Source organism: Drosophila elegans, unplaced genomic scaffold (genome assembly GCF_018152505.1).
Source record: "Drosophila elegans isolate 14027-0461.03 unplaced genomic scaffold, ASM1815250v1 contig_814, whole genome shotgun sequence".
Lineage (NCBI taxonomy): Eukaryota > Metazoa > Arthropoda > Insecta > Diptera > Drosophilidae > Drosophila > Drosophila elegans.
Genome location: NW_024546167.1, coordinates 19,024,231 through 19,052,094, shown reverse-complemented (window position 1 = coordinate 19,052,094; position 27,864 = coordinate 19,024,231). Strand labels below are relative to the sequence as shown.

Genomic DNA, 27,864 nt, shown 5'->3' with positions numbered 1-27,864 from the left:
CCAGTAAAAGTAACCCGCACATACAATATATGAAGTATGACAATCGAGAAGCCTGAGGCGCCTCAACTTATTTGTCTTATAAAGCGCACCCGCGGCTCAGAACTCAAAGCTCAGAACGTAGAACTCAGGATGACATGTGTGTATACAGCTGGCGGGGGAAGATTAAATGAAAGAATAATACAGCTGAAGAACCCTTTTGTCATCTTCACTTAGCGCAACACTTAATTTCACTTGGATGAGGCACACAAGTTGTGTAAATTGTGCGAACTTTGTTGCTGCTGCCGCATCTTTCTCGTTTTCTCCTGCTGCAAGGAGCAGATAAATATGGCACAAACACACACAAACACAGACACGCACACACACTAAGTTTGACATTTAATTTTAAGCGCATGTTGGGGAATTCTTTTGTGCTCCGAAAAACAAATAAACAAACAGTGTAGACAACAAACACAAAATGGGAAGGGCAACGAAGGGGTTCGAGCAGGCCAGCACGACATGTAGTATAGTAACTATAAAGCTGCTCGAGAGACATTTTATGATTTGAACACTTGAAGGCAGCAGACGCGCAACAGACAACAGATTGCCGTCTGTTTTATGGCCTCCCAGAAAAGCAGGGTTCGAGGATGCCGAGATGGAAGCCCTTGCTTTAAGGAAGCAAAAAAGCAGGTCCTGAAGAGCCAGCAAATCATCGTCTTAGGGAGCTCTGGCTTCTGTGTTTTCCAGCTCTTTCCCAGCTGCCATTTGTGAAATTACAAATAGGAAGGGATTTGCTGAGAAAAGCGAAGAGGAAGTACTCTTTTATTTGACGGAGAAAAGAAGATAAACATACAAAATATATAAACGGAATACCTATTCTTAAAACTTTTAATTAAAATTTTTCAATAAAACCAATCTTATTTTCCATTAATAATTTAAAAATTATTTATTTATTTTTGAACAATTTTTTTTTTTCAATATTTAAGCCTGTGTCTCAAAAACAATTTAATAAAATTTCTATTTCACATTTCTTTGTAAAGTTTTAAATAATTTAAGCAAGTTATAAAAATTCTGCGTCAATAATTTATTTACAGTATTTTGACGGTGAAGAACAAAAAAAATATAAAACATTTTTTATTAAAATTCTCTGCTCTATTAGCAAAATTAAAAAATGCCAAGGAAGTAATAATAATTCAGTACCAATGAACTGAGCCAAGCAAATCACATTACAAAATTAATGTATCCAGATTCTCTCCCAAGATAAAATCCATTTCCATTTACTAATAAAACTTGCTCATTTCAATTAAAATTACTCACAGTTTGCCCCCGGCTCTCGTTCATTTCTCGTATCCAAAACCCAACCAAACAATATTCCCCCATCATGTCTTCAGTACTTAACTCATTCTAATGCCACCATGGTTTTTTTTCCCTTACATCTTTTTGCAGGTTGTCAATTCACGTCGCGAAACAGATGCCGGCATCTATTGGTGTGAGGCGAAGAACGAACTGGGCGTGGCAAGGAGTCGAAATGCCACGTTGCAAGTGGCGGGTAAGTCAACTCAAATCCACTGTCCCCCAAAAGTCCTTACACAGGGAAAAACAGAAATGACATGACTGAATTAATTTGTGATTTAAACTGGGAAAATATATTTAAATAGGAAAAAAGGAAACTACACCAGAAACTGAATAAATTTGACTACGAACAATTGCTTAAAGGCGTATGATTACTAATGAAATCGTAAGAATTATAAAAAATAGTGATTTGTTAAACATTTCAAAAGTTGTTCATTAAAATTTAAAAATACATAATTAATCATTTTTAAAAAAAGATTATTAAAATAGCGGCTTAACTTGTCTTGGGTGTCACACAATCACACTTTTAATGAAGTATCTTAAAAAATATTAATTAAAAACAGCCCAAGTTCAAAGTACTTTAAAAAATGAAAACATTTAAACATTTTATATTTGTGTATATCTACCTCTCCTTTAAAGAGTGTGGTGTACGTTTTTAATATTCTAAATTGATGTTGATTTTTGCTGCTGCTCGTGATGTTTCTCTTGTTGTTGGTTCAAAAGAGGGTGGGGTGGAAAATATGGGCGTACTAGATTTGCCCTTTTTCCAGCCAGCAGTCCAAAACACCCGCCCACTTAACTAACTAGCTGTGGAGCTGCTGCGTTTACAAGTTTTACGCTCGAACGCACCCACTTGTCTTGCCAGAGGTCTCTTGCCATCTCACTCCCTTTCACCTATTGCCGTCTCTTTCGGCACGCTCTATTGCTGCCTCCATTAACCCGTTTTTATATCAGCTTTTCCAGCTATTTTTTGTTTTTTGAAGCCTTTTTTAGCCTTTTCAGGGTGGCCTAAAATGGCGAGAAGGCTAGAAATATTTGTGTGTGTGCCGGATTTATTGGGCCATATGCCCAAAAAAAAAAACGACAGTGGTTAGCTGTTTCCGAGTTGGGACAGGTCTGAAATGAATTTTGATAGCCCATGTCATGGTTTAATGCGTGGCCAAACAGAAGCTGGATTTAATTAAATGGGACTTTAAATTTGTTGGATTACAAGTTATAAATAATTTTAATTTTTATTTTTTTATAAGAAAAGTATAAGTAAAACTAGGTTATAATTCTATAAGAGGTTTTGAGCACTTGATGCAAAGTTAAAAATATTACTTTATCTATTTAAAACGCAGCTACTTCTAAGAAATAAAATTATTTTATTTGTACAAGAAATTTTAATAGTTTTTATTGTTTTTTATTTAATAACTTACTTAACATTTTAGCAATGTAAAATTAAAAAAAAATGTATTATTTAATTAATATAATCTTTATTCCATCTACCACAAGTAACTGTATATCTCTACATTTAACTATTTTCAAGAAAAATTGTGTTTGGAAAGAAAAATATATTATAATATATATATATATATATAATATGTTTCTTCCCCTTTTTAAATTTTGAAAATTGGGAATATTGAAATATCAGTTCAGTTAAAATTATTTGTTTCAGGTGAAACTCCAACATGTGCTATTAAACACTAAGTTCAAGGAGCAGGGGTGAAAAGTAGGTCTTATCCCGATGCCACCCATTTTCAGAGACCGCCACTTTGTCTTTTGTTGGCTAATATTTCTTTTATTTGCCTCTGCCTTTTTATTCCTGTATGTCTGTTGTTTGCTCGACCGCCTGTCATGTCCTGGATCCTGGATCTCCTCCCACATGAAAATCGATATTGCTCAGCGTGGAGTTTATTTTGCCTTCATGTTAGATTTCCTTCTATTTTTTTCGTTGTTGTATTATATATTTCGTTCTCCTCCTTTTCGAGTCTTGTTTAGAGCCGCAGACCGAGTTGGGTTTGCTTTATGCGGTATATCCTTGGGGAATATTTTTCAATATTTGCATGTAAATCACGAAAAGCACGTCAAATTTGTTTGCTTGGTTAAAACGTCGTTATTGCGGCTTGCGGTGGGGAGCAAAAGGCGTTCACATTGATTGGGTTAGGCAATAAAAGAGCCAACTTGCAAAGGAAAAGGGGAAAGCCAGCAGAAACGTAGGCGGGCACACTTGTTCACGTGCTTTTTTCCACCCGTTTTTTTCCGCTGCCCGGGGTTTGTCAATAGTAAACATAAGTTGCACATTGTGGGCATATAAGTATATACATTTGATGTTGTCAGCGCAATTTCGCTTTGAGCGCTGTCAGCACACACAGGAATCCTTTGACCTGATATTAAAGGACTCCCCTTTGTGGGAAATAATATGTAGGATATATAGGAGCCACATGCTAAACAGCAGGAATTAGAAAATTGTAGGGAAATTATTTCCGCCATTTTCGCAATCATATCTATAATTTAGTATAGGCCTTTCTTATTTGGATTATGGCTATTAAAAGCTGACAAAGCGAGAAATAATTGAAGGGCCTTGAAATGTTCGTCAAGCATATTTATTTTGTTTAAGAGGCTTTGCCTCTGCAAGGGAATAAAAAATGTTTTCAGAAAAGTGAACCAAAACCAGTACATTTAATTCCATAACTTTTAATACAAATATCCGATTTGGAAAAGTCTTAATTCTTTAGGTTTTTGGATTAGTTTCCCATAAATCTGCGTTTAAATGTTGGCTTGCAATCTCGGGTCGATTTTTTTGAAATTTTGATGATGGTACCCCTTTCCATTTTTCCCAAAAATGGATGTTTGCCGAAAAATGACCTCAACCCAGTTCCTTTAATTGCATAACTTTTCTCCCAGATATCCGATTTTAAATAGGCATACCTCCTTAGCTTTGTGGTTTAGTAATCTCGATTCTGCATTCAATTTTCACTCTTGGATTTTCTGTAGATTTTCTAAGCGATTTAATGAAATTTAAATTTAAAAAAAAAATGTTTGCAGAAAAGTGAACCACAACCAGTACATTTAATTCCATAACTTTTCTTACAGATATCCGATTTGGAAAAGACTTAATTCTTTCGGTTTTTGAATTAACTGCCCATAAATCTGCGTTTAAATGTTGGTTTGTAATTTCGGGTCGATTTTTTTGAAATTTTGATGATGGTACCCCTTTAAATTTTTCCCAAAAATGGATGTTTGTCGAAAAATTACCTCAACCCAGTTCCTTTAATTGCATAACTTTTCTCCCAGATATCCGATTTTAAATAGGCATACCTCCTTAGGTTTGTGGTTTAGTAATCTACGATTCTGCATTCAAATTTCACTCTTGGATTTTCTGTAGATTTTCTAAGCGATTTAATGAAATTTAAATAAAAAAAAAATTTTCCCAGAAAAGTGAACCAAAACCAGTACATTTAATTGCATAACTTTTCTTACAGATATCCGATTTGGAAAAGACTTAATTCTTTAGGTTTTTGAATTAACTGCCCATAAATCTGCGTTTAAATGTTGGTTTGTAATTTCGGGTCGATTTTTTTGAAATTTTGATGATGGTACCCCTTTAAATTTTTCCCAAAAATGGATGTTTGTCCAAAACTGACCTCAACCCAGTTCCTTTAATTGCATAACTTTTCTCTCAGATATCCGATTTAAAAAAGGCATACCTCCTAAGGTTTGTGTATTAGTAATCTACGATTCTGGATTCAAATTTCACTCTTGGATTTTCTGTAGATTTTCTAAGCGATTTAATGAAATTTAAATAAAAAAAAAATGTTTGCAGAAAAGTGAACCAAAACCAGTACATTTAATTCCATAACTTTTCTTACAGATATCCGATTTGGAAAAGACTTAATTCTTTAGGTTTTTGAATTAACTGCCCATAAATCTGCGTTTAAATGTTGGTTTGTAATTTCGGGTCGATTTTTTTGAAATTTTGATGATGGTACCCCTTTAAATATTTCCCAAAAATGGATGTTTGTCGGATAATTACCTCAACCCAGTTCCTTTAATTGCATAACTTTTCTTTTAGATATCCGATTTTAAAAAGGCATACCTCCTAAGGTTTGTGGTTTATTAATCTACGATTCTGCATTCAAATTTGGATTTTCTGTAGATTTTCTAAGCGATTTAATGAAATTTAAATTTAAAAAAAATGTTGGCAGAAGCAAAACAGACGGACGGACAGACGGACATGGCTAGATCGACTCTTCTAGTGATGCTGATCAAGAATATATATACTTTATAGGGTCGGAAATGTTTCCTTCACTGGGTAGCAAACTTCTGACTGAAATTATAATACCCTCTGCAAGGGTATAAAAAATGAAATTAAACTATGAAAATACCTATAAAAAGCATATTACCTGGGCTTTATTGAAAACCAATTCATTTTAATTAAAGACCAACAAACACCTTAAATTACCGAATTAAATTTAGTGATTGCCAATTACACAATTAAAAGTAATCACCGCATAACTTCCCCTTAGTGTTGCCCAATTATGGCAGAACAGTCTGTTCATTAGCTTAAATTGATCACGTCGCTGACTTGAAGTAGTTGCCATTTCTGCCATCCCAATCATAAATATCGCCATGAACACGGGAATACACATAATACGGGCATGATAAATATAGATAAACGGTCATTTATTAACTCATTATCAGCAGCTGTCCGAATCCGGTAGCTGGAAGCGATTTGTACCTTTCGGAGCGGCGACTTTCCCGCTTTTCCGCTCCGACGAGCCCGTAACCCATGACCCCTGATCCATGATAGAAGGAATAACGCAGGGCCTACACAACTTTTGCCCAATGGCACTGAACCTGACACTGATTATGACATTGATTAATTTATTGATGGTTAGCGTGTTTCCTGCTGTGTGGACCTCACTTTTTTTCTTTTTTGTTTGGCACAGGGTTCTATTAAAAGTTTGCCATGACTTTAATATGGGGTTGAATTTCATTTCCCTTCACGAAATTTTCTGATTCACGCTGATTTATTACGCTTCAACTTTAAATTTAATAAGAGTCATGGTTTTAGCATTTTTGCATAACCAAGACAGAGCAAAACTAAACCAAAGCAAAAACCGAAATCTCAACCGAACAAAAAAGAGCTCCCCAAAATGGAAATAAAAAATTCGCTTATTCACTTTGTAGATTAAAAAAAAATAAAGAAAAAGCGAAAATTTAATTTACGTAAAAGCTGCTTTCGCTATGGATTTATACGTTGAATATCCATGCTCACATATATACATATATATATATACTATATTTTTTTCATTGCACAAAAGGTTGCTTTTGAGGGCAAACGAGAAATGCCGAAATAAAAAGTGGAGAAATTTACTTGGCTACGCTTTTCAAGTGCTTGAAAGTTGCTTGATTTATTACACCAGAGTTGAACTGCCTGCTGCCTTCGTTTCCCCGAAAAAACTTCCTTCTGTGATATGCATTGCACACAGGACAAATAGAGCTCTGAGGTGTGTGCAAATTACAGCATTTCCCCTCTGACCAAACACACAAAGGACGAAGCTGAATTATCCTGCTGCTCTACGCTTTTGTCGCTCCAAATCTGCGACTGCAAAAGCAAAATGTTGATAATACTCTGATTTACTATGCAAAAGGCGGATGATAAAATAGAGAGCTTTTGAGCAAATGCAGTTTCCATGATTGTGACTGCAAATCGTTGAAAGTAATGGCAAAAAAGAGCTAAAAGAGATTTTTTAGGATGAAAAAACTTTTAAAGCGCACTTTCATGGTATAAATGTGATTACTTTGGAGACTAACATAGAAATAATGTTTAACAAAAATTTGTTTGAAAATAAGAGTTTTTTTTAATTCTATTAAAGTAGAAATATTTATTCTTAAACACAATTTTATAATAAGTTTTATGACTTAAAACATTATAAAAGTATTTTACAGTTATTTCTGTAGAATAGTGAACCAATGGGAATTTAATTTTATTAAAATACTAGTTTAATTATTATTTATTAGTTTGATTAGGCTAATTAATGATTTTTATTTAATTAATTTGATAAAAGAGAAATTATTAAATAAATACGTTTTAGCAAAATAAAATTGTATTATATATATTTTCTGCCTTTTGTTGGGCAATAGTTTGTTCAATTATTAAAATATATTGGATTCTATCTGTTTGTTATTCCATCAATATCGAACATAATCAAATTAGCCTAAAAGCAGCGTAGAAATCGGTGAACCTGATGGAATTTTTTACAAACTAGAGGGCCATCTTTCTGCACTCCTCCTGGCGTATAAAAATCACATTTATGCCATTTACCAACAATTTATCTTTGCTGTCAGGCCGCAAACACGCGCTCACACGTTTGAGAAAGCGGAATGGCCAGGGGTCAGAGGGAAGCAGGAGGGACAACAAAAAAAAAAAACAGAAGAAGACACCGACGTGGGGCATTTATCATGCAAAAACCCCCAGATAATTTATAACCACCAACAAATGGACAGGGGCCAAGCCACACAAAACACACACACACACTCGCATACACACTCTCCGTAATAATCATTTGCTCATCTTTCAACCGACTTTCCCCCACTTTCTCCACAGTCCTCCGTGATGAGTTCCGCCTGGAGCCGCAGAACACACGGATCGCCCAGGGCGATACCGCCCTTCTCGAGTGCGCCGCACCTCGGGGAATCCCCGAGCCCACCGTCACCTGGAAGAAGGGCGGCCAGAAATTGGATTTGGAGGGCTCGAAGCGTATACGCATCGTTGACGGTGGCAATTTGGCCATCCAGGATGCCAGGCAGACTGACGAGGGTCAATACCAGTGCATAGCCAAGAATCCCGTCGGGGTGCGCGAGTCCTCGCTGGCCACACTCAAAGTGCACGGTGAGTCCTTAACCCTTATCGAGTGGAGTGTGCTGTTTTTGCCCCTCTCTAAAAAAATCTAAAAATAAACATTGTTTCAACAACAACCCATAAAAACCTCTGCAATGTTTCGTGTCCTTTTAAATAGTATTAACGATAGTTGTATACTCTAAAATATACAAATTAAATTTTTCCCCAATTTTAATTTAAATAAAAAGACTTTGCTTTGCAAAAGTTATTTTATTAAAATCTTAAATGCTATTTTTAGTGGTTTGTATTTTCGCTATGCAAATATAAAGAAAGAATTTTTCTTCACAAAATTATTATTTATTTTTTGTAAGCTTCTAAAGCCTATGCGCCGTCTAGGGTTAAAGGTTAGGAAAAGCCCCTTAACTGGTACCCAATCCAAGCACCTCCAATCAATGTGTCATGTCCAATTGGCCGGAATGTGACTAGGGTTGGGCTTGTTTGTTGGTTTGAGGTTTTTTGATTAAATTGCCGCTTATCATTTCCCATGTTGGCTGTTCCGTGTTCCATTGCAGTCAAGCCGTACATCATCCGTGGGCCACACGATCAAACGGTTTTGGAGGGAGCCTCGGTGACCTTCCCCTGTCGAGTGGGTGGTGACCCCATGCCGGATGTTCTGTGGCTGAGAACTGCCTCGGGCGGCAATATGCCATTGGGTAAGTATAAATATTTGTTCATCATTAAAAAAAATAATACAATACAAGCAGAATTTGAAAATAATCATAATCCTATTTCACTTACAAATAATTAAAACATTTTTATAAAAATAACAAAGACCAAAAGTAATAATAATTATGAAACAAAATACAATAATAATAAAAATGTGTTAATTTTTAATTTTTTGATGATTTTTTATTTAAATAAATTTATATATTTTCCTATATTTGTAAAGATCGCGTGAGTGTCTTGGAGGATAGAAGCTTGAGACTGGAAAGAGTCACCATTGCCGATGAGGGTGAATATAGCTGTGAGGCGGATAATATTGTGGGTGCCATCACAGCCATGGGTACGCTAACTGTCTACGGTAAGTCCAATAAAAATCCAATAACCTAATTATAGAAAACCGCTAGTTGGGCACTTTTAGCTAATTAGTCTACCCATACTCCTACTCCCCGCACACACACACTATAGCCCCCCCGAAATTCATCCAACGTCCAGCGAGTAAATCCGTGGAACTAGGCGCCGATACTTCATTTGAATGTCGAGCTTCGGGAAATCCAAAGCCAACTATATTTTGGACCATCAAGAACAATAGTACACTGATATTTCCGGGGGCACCGCCCTTGGATCGATTTCATAGCTTAAATACCGAAGAAGGTCACTCCATACTCACATTGACCAGTTTCCAACGAACGGACAAGGATTTGGTTATACTTTGCAATGCCATGAACGAAGTGGCCAGCATTACTTCGAGGGTACAACTGAGTTTGGATTCGCAGGAGGATCGCCCACCGCCGATTATAATCTCAGGTCCTGTGAATCAAACGCTGCCCATCAAATCACTGGCCACGCTGCAGTGCAAGGCCATAGGTCTGCCAAGTCCCACGATATCGTGGTATCGCGATGGCATACCAGTGCAGCCGAGTTCCAAGCTGAATATCACCACCTCCGGGGATTTGATCATATCAGATTTAGATCGGCAACAGGATCAGGGCCTGTACACCTGTGTGGCCAGTTCGCGGGCTGGTAAATCCACTTGGAGTGGTTTCCTCAGGATAGAGCTGCCCACCAATCCGAATATAAAATTCTACAGAGCACCGGAGCAGAATAAATGCCCCACGGCGCCAGGACAACCGAAAGTTCTGAACGCCACTGCTTCGGCCTTGACAATAGTTTGGCCCACAAGTGATAAAGCAGGAGCCTCATCATTTCTCGGCTATAGTGTGGAAATGTACTGCACCAATCAGAGCAAGACCTGGATACCCATTGCAGCGCGTTTGAGTGAACCCATTTTCACGGTGGAGAGTTTAACCCAGGGAGCAGCTTATATGTTCATAGTAAGAGCCGAAAACTCACTGGGCTTCTCGCCACCTTCCCCCATTTCGGAACCCATTACGGCGGGAAAACTTGTGGGCGTACGTGATGGTAGTGAAAACTCTGGAACCTCACAACTCCTCCTAAGTGATGTGGAAACTTTGCTGCAAGCCAATGATGTCGTCGAGTTGCTAGAGGTCAATGCCAGTGACTCCACAACCGCTCGACTTTCTTGGGATATCGACAGCGGGCAGTACATCGAGGGTTTCTATCTGTATGCCCGCGAACTTCACTCCAGCGAGTACAAAATGGTCACTCTGCTGAACAAGGGTCAGGGATTGAGTTCCTGCACAGTGCCTGGTTTGGCAAAAGCCTCCACATACGAGTTTTTTCTTGTGCCATTTTACAAGAGCATCGTAGGCAAACCCTCGAATTCGCGACGCGTGAGAACTTTGGAAGATGGTAAGGCTTTAGTTCTACTATCTTTTTCTCATCTTTAAAATAATATTTTTTTTCAATATATTATTTAATGGTTTATTTTGTACAATTTTCATGGTTTATTGGTTTTAATTTGGCTCAAATTTCATTTGCAGTTCCGGAGGCACCACCTTATGGCATGGAAGCCATACAATTCAATCGCACTTCTGTCTTTTTGAAATGGCTACCACCGCAACCCAATCGCACTCGCAATGGTTCGTATTTATTTGATTAAAAACCCCTAAATATAATTTTGTGAATAGGTTTTATATTTTATTTATATATAAAAAAACATAAATAATAAGATCAGTTATTAACAGAGTTTTTATAAGCATATTTCATATTTACGGAATCACTTCTTGAAGAACATACCAATATTAATTAGGGATACAAAACTTGAATTTTAAAGTGTGGTTAAAAAAACTGTTATAATTTTACAATTCTAAATATAATTAAAGTTTTTCAAGCAAAAATTTGGTTTTTGAACGTGGTGCTTAATAATTAGTTTTCATAATCAACGGTTTAGAATATATAAATTATTTAGAAAACCTTTTTGAAAGTCTCCCTTTTGACGATGAGTACTTGGCTCTAGACTTGCCTATTTTGATAGTCATAGAGGTCTCATTTAGATAAACCTTGATAACCCCATTCAGTTAGCCTCCTGATTCCCTCATAATTTATCCCACAGTCAGTGCCTTTGTGTAAATATCTCTGCTAGAGCTACTCGATGCGGATGAATTCCCTGCTCTTTTGTTTACATTTAATTTCATTTTCACTCTCCTTTCAACCTCCCAAAAAATCTCCACTGCACAGGCATCCTCACCAGCTACAATGTGGTCGTCAAAGGCCTGGACGTGCACAATACGACGCGGATATTCAAAAATATGACCATAGACGCGGCCACGCCCACTCTGCTTCTGGCCAACCTCACCACAGGAGTCACCTACTATATCGCAGTGGCGGCGGCCACGAGGGTGGGAGTCGGTCCCTTCAGCAAGCCCGCCGTCCTTCGCATCGATGCACGCACCCAGTCCCTGGACACCGGCTATACGAGGTGAGTGCGATGCACTGGCAGAAAAATACCTTGAAAATGTATTTTAGTTTAAAAAACTTTTTCCATCTCTTGACATAATAATTCCGATATTTATGCTATGAAAGTCTATATGTCAATGGTGGATTATGAGAACATATATATTTCTGAAATGTATTTTATTTCGTTTTCTTGTTTTCCAAATAAACGCTTAAGTTTTTAAAGACCCTTTTTTAAAGTTCAATTAAATATTTTCTTGTTTATATTATAAACTTCTTGGTTATATGATGCCATAAACTTTTAACAACATTTAGTCTTATTAAATCCTTTGCGTTGGTTGATATATTTTGTTGCACTTAATTAATATTTCTTAAAAGTATTCCATCCCCCAACATTTCTCAAAGTGTAACTACCGTTTTGTGAGTGGGCGTTGGTGTCGGGCATTGTGGAGCTGCTCATTTGACTGCCAAGTGTCGCATCGAGGTCCACGTCCGCATCCGCATCCACATCAATCCATTAACGGCCAACGACAATGGGCAACGACTTTTGCAACCATTAAACTAAGCCTCCACCCGGGCACGTTCACGTAGAAAAAGCTCCATCCTCCGATAGCCGTTCTCATCCGGAGTCTTTATTGTGCTGTGTTGTCTATTGCAGATATCCCATCAGTCGTGATATTGCCGATGACTTTTTAACACAGACCTGGTTTATCGTCCTGCTGGGCTCCATCATTGCCATAATTGTGTTTCTATTGGGCGCATTGGTTCTATTCAAGCGCTATCAATTTATCAAGCAGACCTCGCTGGGCAGTTTACATGGTGAGTGAACTTTAATTTAAATTTATACTTATTTCCCTCTTTGTGCAGTTTTCTTTTCCTTTTTTTTCGGTTGGGGGAAGCCCGGTAATTGCTTGTTCTTTTTTGTGTAAGGATTTATGGGTGAATTGAAGTTTAATTTAGTCCTGAAATAGGGGATGTTTGGATGGGGATAATGCTAATAATATTTAAGGTTTAAGGAGCTTAAATGGTGTGTAGTAGAAGCAGAGAATAAATGTCAGGAACTTTTACGTGTAAATTTAAATAAGTATTTAATTAAATAGCTTAATCTACAGTTCCGAATTTATTTATTTAAATAATGTGTATTTTAAATTTGTGTTAAATGAATTTAAGGAGGTAAATAAACCCATCTCCACTTCCAAATTTATTCTCCTGCATTTCACCACTCTGCTACTTCATCTGGAAGTACTCCCCCACTTTTATAGGACAATCTTCATTCCACTTCGGGACATGCAAGCATTTTGCTCCAGCTCCTCCTCCAACTCCGCTCAGTAATCTATGATTTATGACTTGAGCATTTATGGCCGGTCTCAATTAGGTTGCCATTTTGTAAGCCACAATAACTGCAGACATCGAGACACGCACTCATAACATTGTAAAGACTTGAAGAGCCAAAAACCCAAGGGTAATAATCTTTGGCAGTAAGCCACAGCGCCAAGGTTAAACCGACTATAAAAAGATAAACAAGCCACGATAACTAGAGCAGAAGTGTGGGGTTTTTTCTTTTTGGGGTAGTAACAAAACTGAGGAAAGGGGATTGTGTACAGCATATAAAAACGACAAATGCTCACGTGAAAATCACATCAATTGTCTGGCTGGAGAACTCTAAATATAGAAAGAAAACTAAGTTTTAGGTTGCGTGTGGTGGGTTTGATATACCCTATAAAGTTTACAGGCCTTGTACAAAATTCTGGAATACTGCACAAACTAATAAAAAGTTGTACGGACAAACTAATGGACAGACTAACGGACAGAATTTTGGACAGAGTAAGGCTAGAATATCCGACACTTATAGAATGGACAGTATTTACAGATATATAGTTGTTGAAAAAGGAACAAATTTTAGATAGACTAACGGACAAACTTGTTTTACGTACAGAATACTTAACAAACGGACAACTTAGTGTAGACAGACTAAACATACCCATCAACATTAACAACTAGAGGGCATTTACAATCCGGTTGGAAGAGGGCGTGCAGAAGCTTCTGCCAATTGAATATAAAAAGTAATTTCCGTCTTTTATTATTTGCACGTTGGCTGTGCTGCGATGGCTGAGCGCAAAACCACGGGCAGTTTTTCGAGTTCTCCGTTTTAGTTTTAACGAGCCGTAATCATTGCCAACCCACACATTGAAGCCATTTCGATATATTCAGTCTCCCGTGTACTAACTACATATTTCTTTTTATTTCAGGCAATCACGCAATCGGAACCGTGCGAAAGTTTCCAACATTGCCGCTAAATGGAGGCGGAGCCGTCGGTGCCGTCGGCTCAAATTCGACAGCCGCAAACGGGCAAAATGGCCTATGGATCGATCCCAGCGGCGGTGTTTGGCGACAGGGTGCGGGAAATGGCAATGGCACTGGGAATGGAAATCCAGGTGGAGCGGGCTCAAATACGGGTATGGGTACGACAAAGGAGCAACTTCCGGGATACGCACAGGCCACACAGGGACAGCAGCCCACCCTTTTGCCCGATTACGAGAGGTGAGTGGTCTCCGCGGGTTGTTGTTTATCTGCCCAGGAAGTTGCCTTAATATCCTGTCCACGCCTCGCTGACTGTTTAATTACAATAAAAAAATTGGCAAGCAGAAGGCTTACATTGGTAAAAGGAAATGGGGTACGAATTGGGGGGAGTAGGTTGATAGGCAACTGCACTCAGGAAAGGGGATTCACTAACAAATGATTTTAATACAGAGGAATATATAAAATATGTTTAGAAACCGTAACAGCTGTTTATAATATAATGTAATATTGAATTTTATTTGTCACACCTTTATTAGCGGTAACTAAATTAGGATTGTAAATGAACGATCAGGCACTTGAAAACAACTTTGCAATTCTTTTTAATTTTACACTCCTTTTGCTATTTGACAATTAAACCTAATCTAACAAGTCAAAAACTTGCGATTTGTCATCTTAAGCTAAATGCAATTTCAGCATTTTATTGCGGTGCTCATTTTCTCTTTGTGTAACAACAGAAGGAGTTCTTTGCTGTAAGTAAAAGATCCATGGCACTATTTACGAGCGGGGTCGTAAAAGATATTTTGTGGAGCTGCAACCGCTGCCTCCATAAAGATTCCCCAACCAAGCAAACCGAATCACCCTCGAATGGAGAACCATCCATTCCACCTTCATCCGAAAAACCACCGCTGCAACAACAAACGCCATTAAATTGTTACACTTGAACGGGTTTTACTTTGGGCCATGGTAACTTACCACGACCTCGAACTTTGTTTACTTTGGCAGGAGGGTTTTTCACTGCTGCCGTTATTTAATTTCCATACACGCAATTCATTCATATTTCCCGGGGCTGTTTTATCTCGCTGTTTTCCTTTGGCTGCTTTTTTATTTTTGGCAGGGAGTTTCCTTTAAAGGCTAATGAATTTTCTTGTGGGTGAAATGCAATTCAGGCGGATGCATTTTTAAATCTTTCTTAGTTTGAGTAAAATTTAAAACAAAAGCCTTTGAAGTGCCAATAAATATAATTTAATTGTTTTATTTTTAGAGTTTTTATAAATTTGTATATGAATTAAAGCTTTTTTGAGCACAATTTTTTTTAAAAGGTTTTTTGTATAATATTTCACATTTTTAAAAATACTTTGAAACCCTGCCGTATACAACTAAGCTCTTTGTCATCGTAAAATCAATAATGACTTGTTTAATCCGAAAATATTCCCACCATTTTGTCAACCTTTAACAATGCCCAAGTGGCTTAAATTGTCAGTGAGTTCTGCAAAACTCTTAAACTTTTCAATCCCAACAGAAAACTGTTACTTAAAGCTTAATAAATCTTTGTCAAATGATTCTTGGAAATGCTAAAGAAAGTTTTTCGCAAACCAAAAAATTCTCGTTTAATCGCTTTAATTCCATTGAGCCTAATCCCAAGGACCATGTATACTTTCCCTTTCCTCTCAAAATTTTCTTTTTACTTCTTACTTAGGAATTTATATGGAATAACAACATTTTCTTTTTGTACCGTTGCGGCAGCAATAATAAAACAAAAACAGTAATGCAAAAAAAAATAAAACAAAAATCCAACCAAGAGGCAATAAAAAAGTGGCAACTGCTGGCGACATATTGCCATCCTGCTCTCTTTTTTTGCACCTGTCTCACTCTTTTAAGCCGGAAAAACTTTTGCGTATTTATTTGCGGCATTTTACGCATTTATTTGTTTAGACTTCCCTTCTGCGTTCTGCGTTGAATACAATATATACGTATACGTCCACCTTTAACCCTCACCACTGGCTTTCCACTTCACTTACAATTTGGAACATTTCCTACCACCCTCGCATAGCTTTTCCACCCCCTCCCCACGAGGAAAATACCGTTGCCACTTCCGTTACGCGATTTTCATTATTTCCGTTTCAATTTTTCCTTTGCGAACTGCTGCTCACTTTTAACAACATTGTAAAGTCGTAAAAAGTATAATACAAGCGCTGGAATAACCAAAACAGGATCTTCTTTTATTTCCCTTGTTTACATAAACACTCCCGCCCCACAATTTTCTACCCTTGAAACACGTGCGAGCTGCTGCGTCATTACCTAAAATTTCCAATTAAAATATTTAATTTCTTTGGCGGCTTGTTGTCTGATTTCGAGAGTTCTTAAGAAACACCACCACGGAAAAACGCAATTTTCACCGCTAAATTAACAATTAAAAATTGATAGTCCTCGGGGAAGGAACACAAACTCTTCAGATCTGCATATTTTTCATATTTCCCGAGTGTCCTTAAGGCCACAGCTTAATAGCTGGAAAATTTCAAATTACTTGACATATTCTAAGGCGTTTTAAGGAATGGGCTTTTAATTGGGAGAACGATATTGGGTTATATGTGGTACAATTTTTACGTATTTTGGAAAGTTAAGTAAAAACAATATTATTTTGGAAAACATTTATATGATATCTTTTTTTTTCTGAATTTTATTTTCAATTTATTTTGTTTTAAAGAAGATGTTCCAATTTAAACAAAAACTTTTTTCTAGCATTTAAATCCCACTACCCTTCTTAGTTTCTAGACTATACAAACCACCATGAAATTGCCAAAACTATTCGCATTTTCCGGCATCCACACTCCACCCACACTCGCAATTTGAGTAAATTTTTACGAGAACTCATTGGGAAAAAGCAAAGCGATAGATAAGCATTATCTCATTAGCTAATTAGTGTGCAAAAATTTGAGCAATAAAAAAGTTGTTCCTGCATTTAGTCGGGGAACGTTAATTTTTTGTGTTTCCAGCCAACTCGCATGGATAAAAGTTTGATTTGAATGGCAGTCCGGTATTTCTGTTTCTCGTACTTTTTCTCCATTTCCGGGTTTTCACCATTTTAATTTCTCTGCAGCACACTCCCTCTAATTACAAAGTTGAAATGCTAATGGGGAGAATTTTTGTATTGTATTTGCCATGTTTAACCAAATTGCGATTGCTATGGCTAAGGGAAATTGCAACAAAATTTTTAATGAGTAGGTGTGAGTGGGGAATAATTTCCGGAGTTGCATTCACTGCCTAACAAAAGCAATTTCCTCCCATCAACAACAACATCGAATGATTTATGAAATCGTTGATGTGAGCACCAGACAAGCATAAATCCACAGAAAATTATTTACACTCAAACGAAATCTAGAGTTGTGCCAAAGAAGTTGAAAAATAAATAATACAAATATGGGTAGTATCCAAAAATTAGTTGGAAAATAAATATTTTTATTATAAATAAAAACTGTTTTTAATGGCCTAATTAAATTTAATTGTCTTCATAAATATTCACTAAAAAAGATTAAAAATTGCTATTGTTTCCTTGCAGCTTTTTAAAAAGAAACAACCTCCCTCCAATTTACTGATTAAATGAAACGTTTGAAAATAAAGTTAGTTTTTAAAAGGTTTAAAAAAACTCTTTTTTGAAGTGGATTCAATACTCTCGCTCTCATTTCCGTACACAATCAATTTTTAACTGGTGATTTTGCAATTCTCTCTCCAATTTCAGATTGTCGCCGCTGAATATGCCCGATTATGCGGAGGTGGCCTGCTCCACATTCAAGAGTCCCACCCATGGAGCACCACCAATGGGTGGTGCATCGCTGTACGACAGCTGTGGGGCGTATGCCACCACCAATGTGGTGGCCAATGTGAAGCTCTACCAGAATCGCTATGCGGGAAAACCCACCCAGAACAGCAGCAGCAGCAGCAATAACAACAATCATCAGAGCAATGACTATCAATCGACTGGCATGTATTCCGCACCTCCAAGTGCCCACTATGGATGCCTGGAGCAGAAACAGCAGCCAAATCTGATGACAACTTCAACGGCAAGTACGGCTATTTTGACAGCCTCACCGGCCAAGGTGAAAAAGATCAATATAACCGAGAACCAGATGGATCAATTGGAGGGCAAACCGGAGCGAATGAATCCGTTCAATCAGCAGCAGCAGCTTCTTTTGGCCAGCAATGCCCTGAAACAGGGACTCGGGGCCTATGCCAATACCACTTTGGCGGCCCAAATGGCCAGTGGCGGTGGCGCCGGAACTCTGAGACGCCAGCGACAGCCCAAAACGCTTTACAAAAGTGAGAATAACATATTGGGAAAGGGTCTGAGGCAGCAGACAAATCCCCAAACCATGGACTTTCTAACCGGAGGTCCGCCATCGGAGGGTGGAGATTTCTCTGGATTGGGCCTGTGCAATTCCACCAATCAACTGCTCAACGATTGGGCGTCCAGTGCATCGATTGCAGCGCCCGGGGACTATCATTTTGGCAGCAAGCAGCCCAGTAAACAGCATTTGTATGTTAAGGCCAAGGATGGAACCTGGTCGGCTGTCAGCTCGGATGCCTACCAATCGTTCAAGCACCAACAGCAACATCATCCATTTCTGGCCAACGGATCAGGTGACAACAACAAGTCCTTAGCTAGTGTAAACAGCTTAGCTGGCGATAGCAAATTCCTGAGTAGTTTTGGTTCTAGCGCCAATGTCTAAGGCCATAGCTTCAGAATCAGCACTTAAAGCTTGGTTCAATAGAAAGTTGCTCAATAAGTTAGAGGATTGTTTAAAGGATATATATCAGTTGGCTGGTGGAAGTTGGGTTTGTTGAATATTGTGGGGGTTAAGAGGGGATTTTCTTATACATTCTAATAAATAAAAAATTCTGTAGAGCGGTAACTGAATAAAGAACAAAAGTATTTAAGAGCTGCCATTTCACTCTTTTAGATTATGTGCTCCTAGATAAAAGTGTATAAATTCTAGAAACCCTTAAAAAACAGCCCATAGTTCGCTTAGACTTCCACCAAGATTCACTGTAAGTTTACTAAAAGAAAGTCCCCTAAAAATCAGAAAAAACAACAACAACGAAATTTATGTAAAGAAATACACAGAAAACCCCGGAAAGATTGGCTTGTAAATATTATTGCCCTTACTATATCCTATATATAAAAAACCTTAACCCCTAAAGCATTTAGAATATTGCATTTGGAGCAAGCAAAAATAATAATATTTATTTACACACAAGAAAAAAGGCAACCAGAAACCAAAACCAACCAAAATAGCACAGAAGTAGTTAAAGTAAGTACAGCAAGTAAAATCTTTAAAAGTTTGTGGCCAAACACTAAGAACTTTTGCAGAAAGTGCTCCCACAGAAAAGAAAAATAAAAAACCAATGTTAAAGCCAAACGAAAATACCCAACCCTAACGAGAATATATTACTTAGAGTTTAATAAAAGCAAAGCACGATGCAATTAGTTGTGTGTTGGAAAAATAAAAAATAAAACTCACCACCCGCAAAAAAAGAATGCTAAACAAATGCTAATAATAAGGCTGTTAAATGTAAAATATCATAAATGATTCAAGAACGAATGACTAAATCTACATTTAAACCATGTAATTAAAGCATTAAAATGTAATTAACTGACACTAGATTTAGTTTGAATAGCTAAAAAAAAGAAAACTGAAGAGAGAGAAAAAGCGAAAGTGGAAGGATTACAGCAAATAAGGGGATTTAGCTGAAAAAAGAGAAAATAAACTAAACTAATCAATTAATTGATAAATTATGCAATGAAAAAACCTAAAAATAAAGACAAAAAATATGAAAAGCAAACGATACCAGACCACAACAATGCGTTTCCTAAAATTAAGTCCAGTTTATTAATTATTATGAAAGGCACTAATTGGTATTCATTTATTATAAGGGAGTTATTAAAAGGGTTACAATTTTCATGTGATTTTCTTTTTAAAATAAGATATATAATGAAAGTTGTGACTTAAAAATAGTTTAGTCAAACTGAATTTAATTTTTTTTTACAACATGCTTTTGTAAATAATACTTTTTTGCCTTTTGTTTGTAGTGGATGTTGCTTTCATTTTAAAACATTATATGCTAACAAATTAATTTCATTTTGTATTTCTTTTTTTGCTATTTATAAAATAGTGACATTATAAAGAATTCCCATTAGCCAAATTATAGTTATGAACTGTACCTTACAGTTTAACCACACAGCTGAGTTTTTGCGGCCAAATCCAGCTCTAATGTGTGCGCAAATTTTCCATTTCAGCAAGGACCATTTGGCGTCGGCACAGTTGTGCCTACATGGTTTTGGACAACTCGATGGACTTTGTGATTTGAATTCATTTGCTGGGCGAGGGTGGAAAATGCAGGTAAACCCAGCTATTCTGCGGCCTATCCACAAAACTTTCGACTGATTACCATTGCCGGGCAGCTAATTAATTATGCACTTTGTCGGTGGGCACACCCAATTTGTCCTACAAATTCATTAATGTAGGGATCCCTAATGAGACATTGTCTTTTTGCCCCGGATTCGCTGCATTTACCATTCGTTATAAAACATTTTGCAATTGCAAATTCATGATAAACAAAATGTATGCAGTTTCCTGCCTATTTTTGTTTATCATTGATTTTTTTCTGCTCGTTTTCGGGATTGCAAGCATTGTTACAAATTGTTATTGACAGTTTATGTATGTCTGTTTTTGTTGTCCATATTCATGCTCTTTGAAATTACATCCAAAAGGACGCATTAAAATTGAATAATAAACAAATGTTTGCATGAAGGGAAGTCAAATGAAATGAAAATCAATTTGATTAAATGAAGCGTAATAAATAACATTGAACGTTTTTTTACAAATTTATTTTTGGTACTGGGTTTGATAAGATGTCAGGACTTATTTTTAAATAATAGCATTTTAAATAGTAACAAGAAGGATTATACTTAACAGCTGTCAATAAGCATTAAAAATACTTATTTTTACAGAATTTAATCTATTTACTATAGGGGTAAATAGAACAATAAGGCTTTATACCAGATTGATTGCGAATGAGTAAGGATTTTGATTTTATAATTTATTTATTTTATTAAAAGCAATAATAGATTCTTGCTGCATATGTTAAAGTACATATCTAGTTTCTCAATTACAATTTTAAACTTCAGTAGACCTTTTGCTAACTAAACACATTGATAATCCCCAATTGGCTTCCTATTTTCATGGCAAAATTGGCGCTTTAACAGCACTGCCAGCTTATTACATTTGGATGAACTTTAAGCTTTTGCCGCTCGAACAACACCAGCTGCAGTGAATGTGAATATGGATGTGAATGCCCAGGCAAATGTATCAGTGAGCAGGCCCACACCATTAGCTTCGACACCCCCGAAAATGGATGCCCATGTCCTACGCACTTCCCATACCAATACCCATACCCATAGCCATACCCAATCTGACTAGCCAAGCCGAAACTACAAATAGCCTTAGTGTCCGAAACACTCGCTGGCCACCGATTGGCACTGGCCACCAGGCCGATAAATAAGCCCAAATTTATCATGAACATGGAGCATACACATTGCCATATATCGTGGGACTATAATAGCCATGGCTGCCTCATAATTTTTGGCACCAAATTGCCCGATAGGCGTTGAAGCGTTCAATTGAATGTCGTCTGGCCGAAGACCTTTCCTTCGGACCATGTCCACTTCCATCCACGCCCACGGCCACTTCCATTGCCCGCCCACCAACTATTGTATAATCAAAACTAATGGTCTATAAAGAATCAATTCTCAATTTGTTTAGCCAGCTGCTGCCCGATTCGAGGCGAGGACCTAAAACAGGACAATCACACAGGATAATGCTGCAAAACGCTCTCTCCCATTTTGCCAACTAAAAAGTTTTCCCCCCATTTTCAGCTCTTTGTGCATGTAACACATGTGACAAATAAAATTTAAATGCACTGTGTAAATAATTTAATATTGGAAATTGTTATTCTTTGGGCGGGAGCAATAAGTGGAATTACAGTAAGTATAATAACTTTTGGGGAAAGTAAAAATCGAATCTTAATAAAAGAATATTTTAGTCATATATTAAAGCTAAAATATAAATATTTAAGCCAGTAAAGTACTTCGAGCTTAAGAAAAGGTCGCACAAAAGTGTATTAATTTATAAAAATAATATTTTAATCTACACTAGAAATACTTGTCATCCTTTAGCTTGCTTTAAGTCTAATTTCCGCATTGAAAAATGATGAAACCCACTGGGAATGAATATGAATAGCTGCCTTATTAGGGATATTTGCACAAAATTAGTTTCCCCGAATTTTGATGCATCGTAAAAATATTGCAGCTGTGATGTGGGGACCGGAATTTGTGATTTGATTGTATTTAGGCAGTCGAGTGTGTGTGAGCATTTTAAGGGGGGTGTGGCATTGGACGATTTGGGGGCGGCGAAGCACTGATTCAGCAAATTTGCCATAAAGTTTAATCAGCAGCTTTTGGCAGCATCACAAAAAAAGCTCGTAAAAGACCAGACCAGAGATACACTCTCACATGCGGGGGACAAAGTTTTATGCGCATTTGAGTGACCATAAAAATGCTCCATGGACTTCAGTAAAGTGTCCTTCTAGTGCTGCGAAAAAGAAGGATAACACACAACAAAAATAAGGAAATATTCAGCAGAAGCTAAGAGAACTTTCTTCGATGTCCATCGATAAGAAAATTACGCTGGGGCAATTTGGTAAGATTAGCCAAGAACATTTTGTGGCCAGAAAAAATCATACAACTGGAAAATTATATGTAAGACTTTACTTGGCAGTTCTATATATTAAATCAGAAAATTTCTTTTTAGTTTCATATATTTTTTTCAAATTACAACCAATATAACTAAATAAAATCCCCTATCAAATTTAAATGTTTTGGTCATTGGTGTCGGAAAATCAAAGCTCGAAATTGAACAGCAGACAAGTCACGTTTAAATGGTTAGCATGGTTGTTTTACCCCCATGTTTCTTTCTATAAAATAAGTGACCTTTGCTAATGTTTTTTTTTTTTTGAACCCACCTCCTAACTTTTTAGCACACAGCATGCAAAGCAAAGAAATTTAGGAAATTGCCTTTCGTTGCCTGTGCAAAACCAATTTCATTTGCACTCCCCAAACAAAAAAAAAAAGACAGCAAAAATTTAAGTGCTGCACACTGGGAATCAGAATAGGAAAAATTTTCAGGAATGTGTGTGGAAAGAGAAAAAATAAAGCCAAATCTAGTGGGGAATTTTATCGTATATATTGTAAGGCAGAGCAAACATTTTAATTTGTCCATTATGTTATTTTTGATTTTTCGGCTTTTTCTCTGGCATTTCTCCCCGTACACAGACTCACAGCTTAATTGAAAATGGTCTGTTCGGCTTGGAATTGGAATTGGGGGACGGGGACCCTCAAGGGTTGATTACACATTTCTCTTTCACTTTCTCCCCAGAAGTTGAGTCCACACTAATTAAATGCCCCCAACAGAAAAGTTTCGGCTACTAAATGAAATGCTGGCCGTGGTCTCGGCTTTAAATGGCTAAACTTACATGTCGAGTTAGTCAAAAAGTTTAATTTGCCCTTACTTGTACGTCTTGTTCTTGTGTAGTTCTTCTCCGGCTTTTGCCTTTGGTGAGTAATTTGTAAAATGCATTAAAATAAATGAGCTTGGGGAGTGGAAAGTGGGTGGACCGGACAAAGTTACCTGTTTTGAGTGACTGCTCTGGAACTCCAGTAGTTTCAAATATTAAATTCAATTTTGATGTATTTTGTTGAGGAAACTTGGCAGGGCTTTTAATTATTAAAGGAAAGATGTGTTAAAGTTTATTAAGAAGCCTAACACTATTTAAAGGAATAAGGAAAAGGAGCTTCTACTATTTAGCAAATTCCATTGACAAATTCCTTAGTAATTAAGGATAAATATTTATTAGTTAAGACTGCTTTGAAACTGGAGTAATTTAAAATATTAAATTTAATTTTTATATTTATTGTTTGAGGAAACTAGGCAGGCTTTGAAATGTTTAAATGCTTTAGTTAAGCAAGTTCCATTCACAAATTTCTTAGAAATAAGTGAGTAATGCTTAATACTTCACTGCAAATTAATTTTAATTTTGAAAAATCTTGGCAGGGCTTTAGTCATTAAAGAAATAATGTTTTAAGTATCATTATTACGCGAAAGGAAAGTTTCGAAGAAAAACTCTTAAGACATTAACAAGAAATATTTATTAGAACATTTTATTACAGGCCTTTTTAATTAAAAGAAATATAAAAATATTTTGCTATCAAATTACAACATGTCTTAAAAGATTTCTGAAGTAAATTGCCTACATTTTTGCTGCAGGTAGACATTAAATGCTTTTATGACACATCTTTTTACAACTCGTTTATTCAATCAACACATTATGTTTGCCTAGAACAAGGAAAAATATATCCACCAAAAAGACATGACAACCTGAACATTTGGAGGGTGGGAAAAGTGGAGAAAGGAGACAGCAGAAAGCGGAGACAAAACGCGAGACATTTCAACAGGCCATAAAATACATTTTGGACGCCTTTTGTGAGTCCTTTTGCCGCGGGCCTTTGGCGCTGTAATTTCTTGAATGTGTCAGTCGACGACGTTGTCATCCTCCTTGGAATTCTGCCTCTCACTCAGCGTCTATTCTAATTGCAAAATATGGCGACAATTTCAAAGAAGTTAAGGACATTGACGCCCCCTAGACTTTGCTGCCAGGGGATAATACAACTTCGAATGACATTTTGGGAGCAGCTTGGTAATAAATATCCTGGCAGTCGGTGGTTGGGGTCACCACCCCACTTGAACCACTTGAACCGAACAGATCCCGACTCGTTATGTAATGGATACTTAGTGGCCGTAAAGTAGAAGAGCTCCCAGCACAAAAATGCAAACAAAACTATTAAGCGAGCATAAAACGGAATGAAAGATACAGTAGAGGAGGGCACCCGACTTTTAGATACCTATTAGTCACTAGTTGAAATAATCGAACCTAATGTAGAAACTTTGTTAAATATTATTTAAAGAATTAACAGTTTTCGGATAAATATAGTTAGCCCTTATTTGATTCAGCATGGAAATATATGTTTCTATATAAAATGTAAGGAGAATGTTTCATATAATATACCCGTAAATTATACTTATTTAAATGAACAAATAGAAGCGAAGAAAGCCAAATCCAAACTAAACCTGAAACCCAAGCCAAAATGGTAGAAACCCCTACTTCGCCCCTTTGTTTTCCCCCCAGTGTGTGTGGGCCCCACTTTATGAAACGTTTTATTATACTAATTTGTAGGATGGCAATGGTCGAAATGGTAGCCAGTTTCGGTTACATCGAATGGCCAACTAAAAATGGCAATTTGCCATTGCATGAAATGAGCGTAGACTGCAATGCCAACTAAGCAACCGAGGGGTGGATATCCTTCGCTCACAGGACACTTCAGTCAAGTCTCTATTAGCAGACAATGCTCTTGAGGGTCGCACTGAATGGATGGGGCAGCTGGAGCTGGAACCAAACTCGTTTCGGTTTGATTCTCAAACGTAGCCAACAAAACTGTCTCCTAATACATATGGAAAAGGTAGTTATGTGCTGTAGTTACAGGGTAGCAAGGAGGATGGTCGGTTGTAGGTTTTATATTAACAAAACAATAATATTTTTTTAATTTTGAAAAAAAACCGGTCAATTAAAAGCTTAAATAAATATATGTTTAATACCAACACCATATGTCCTTTTTATATATTTTGTTATATTTGATATCTATGTATATTATACTTTTTAAAATGAAACTTTTTTTTTAATATTTTTGAACTGCCTACCAAGAACACATCAACAATAGATATAGTATTTGATTGCTATTAATTTAAACTTTCTTTATTTATACAATTTCTTGTAAATGCATTGGTAAAAAAATCCTGCTTTGTATTTAGTTGCTTAATCTGACCGTGAATCATAAAATGTATATGTAAAATATTTTATTAACTACTTTCTTAGCAAAACTAAGGGATATCAGATGTTCTTTTACTGCAATAAACTTTTGCATTTTCCCAACTCAATCGTTTTAAATGCGCTCACGAAAATTGTTTAAGTGCGTACGGGTGAGTGTGCCTCAGTTAAGGGATTTTCGCCTCAGTTTTATTAAAATGCCATTGTACGGGTTGGTTGGTTGGCCGTCCAAGGCCCAAAAGAGCGCCAAGTGGACAATGCGCAACGCATTGGGACCACACTTTCAGGACCTCTTTTGGTAGAAACCCACGTTCAGAACCCCCAAACACACACACACACACACCGAGAGAAATGCTCGTTAGCATTGCATTTCAAATAGTGGGTAGAAGATGGTGCAAGGGGCAAAAGTTGGGGATTGCCAAGTTTTAACGACTTTGTTTCCGTTACGTCTAATTTAATGAAATTCGTTTTGCTTTTTGGTCGCACTCCCTTTGCCTCGCTCCTCTTTTTGCCAAGTTTTGTGCATAACATTTTCAAAAAAGGAATTCTAATGACTTGGGCGTTGTTGCAAATATTCTTCCTTTCTATGGTTTTTTTTTTTGGGTCTGCGTCCAGTCTGGTTTTTGGTTTTATGTGTGTGTATAGTTTTGGTTTTCCAGTTGGGTCTATAATATTTTGTTTGGCTTCTGATTTAATGATGGCGGTAGGTATGTCCCACTTGTTGGTGGTGCTATCCTCACTGTTTTTATTCACTTGGTCAGGGAAGTGAAGACATTGCTTATAATAATATGGTATGGTGTGTGGTGTGCAGTCTGTACTCAAGAGGTATCGACTGGATGAAATGTTAATGTATGGGGCGTAACCCCGATTACTTTCGCCGATAAGCAAACGATTATGGCGCACTCAGCAATTAGCTTACTTTCGCTTAATGCGTTGAGAATAATGGATAACTTTATCGCTTTTTTTCCTTCGAAAGGAAACTCTCTGCATTTTATGTTTTATTTAAAAATACGGTTTTCTTGAAGTTTTAAAAATTAAGGTTTTCTTTTTTATAAAATTAAAACATACTTTCTATATTTTGTAATTAGCGTTCTTTTAAGTTATGACTTTTTCTATAACTTAAACTAGTGGTGTTAGTAAGAACGTAATCAAACATCTCTTAAATATTTAAAATATTTTTTTTGCCATGAGCTTAGCTAAAATAATTGCTTTTCTGTGCTCTGTTAGATAAACATTTTTGTAAACATTGTGAATCATTTCTAAAGCTTTTTATCGTATATAAAACCTTTTTACTATTCTGGCAATAAACTTATCTACAAAAATGTACTAATTTTCTGTGCCCTGTTAAACAAATTTTTCTGTATTTATCTTAGAGTCCTGGCCCTAGATAACTTATTGTAAAATCCCCTGATAAAATTTCAATTCCCGGCAAATCGTTTTGTTGGCCCCGCCATAAAGCGAAACCAATCCGTTGCATCTTCAATTACGTGCAACCCATAACTAACCAGCGAATTTCAATTTAGTTGCATGTTGCACTTCTGACACGCCCCCTTTTTGCTAAAAAAAAGGGCAACAGCATAAAAAGTGTATAAGAAATTGAATAAATTTATTCGGTGGGCTGCAAGTTGCAACGCCTCAAAAGTTATAACTATTTGTGGAAGATATATGTGAGTAGTTGCGGGGTGAAGTAAACAAACTGATTTGCATTTATGGAAATGGCATTTTAGCACACATTTCGCCCCTTGCTGTCGTCCGCAGACAGCACGTAATGGTGTAAAAATGCAAAAAGCAAAGGGAAATGTCTGCAGGAAAATGGGGAAATCCCTTTCGACCAAACTCAAATAGAAATGTCCAGTGAATGTGGGTGTGTGTGTGTGTGT

The 27,864-nt window shown here is 36.8% G+C and overlaps 1 protein-coding gene across 2 annotated transcripts in view; it reads left to right on the top strand.

The window, feature by feature from the left end:
- The window catches only part of LOC108147982 (roundabout homolog 2), a 48,447-nt gene extending 27,653 nt beyond the window's left edge, over positions 1-20,794 (top strand). Inside the window, exons 3-13 of one of the 2 annotated variants that reach the window (XM_041710342.1) lie at positions 1,423-1,525; positions 7,922-8,206; positions 8,728-8,868; positions 9,105-9,236; positions 9,344-10,648; positions 10,780-10,878; positions 11,477-11,717; positions 12,351-12,511; positions 13,942-14,233; positions 17,730-18,628; positions 20,286-20,794. In XM_041710342.1, coding sequence (XP_041566276.1) covers positions 1,423-1,525; positions 7,922-8,206; positions 8,728-8,868; positions 9,105-9,236; positions 9,344-10,648; positions 10,780-10,878; positions 11,477-11,717; positions 12,351-12,511; positions 13,942-14,233; positions 17,730-18,628; positions 20,286-20,356 — 3,729 coding nt within the window. In that variant the 3' untranslated portion in view covers positions 20,357-20,794. Of the gene's footprint in view, positions 1-1,422; positions 1,526-7,921; positions 8,207-8,727; positions 8,869-9,104; positions 9,237-9,343; positions 10,649-10,779; positions 10,879-11,476; positions 11,718-12,350; positions 12,512-13,941; positions 14,234-17,729; positions 19,810-20,285 lie in introns of those variants that run through there. The other variant, XM_017274792.2, reaches the window with a different exon arrangement.
- The last annotated feature ends 7,070 nt before the right edge of the window (positions 20,795-27,864 follow it).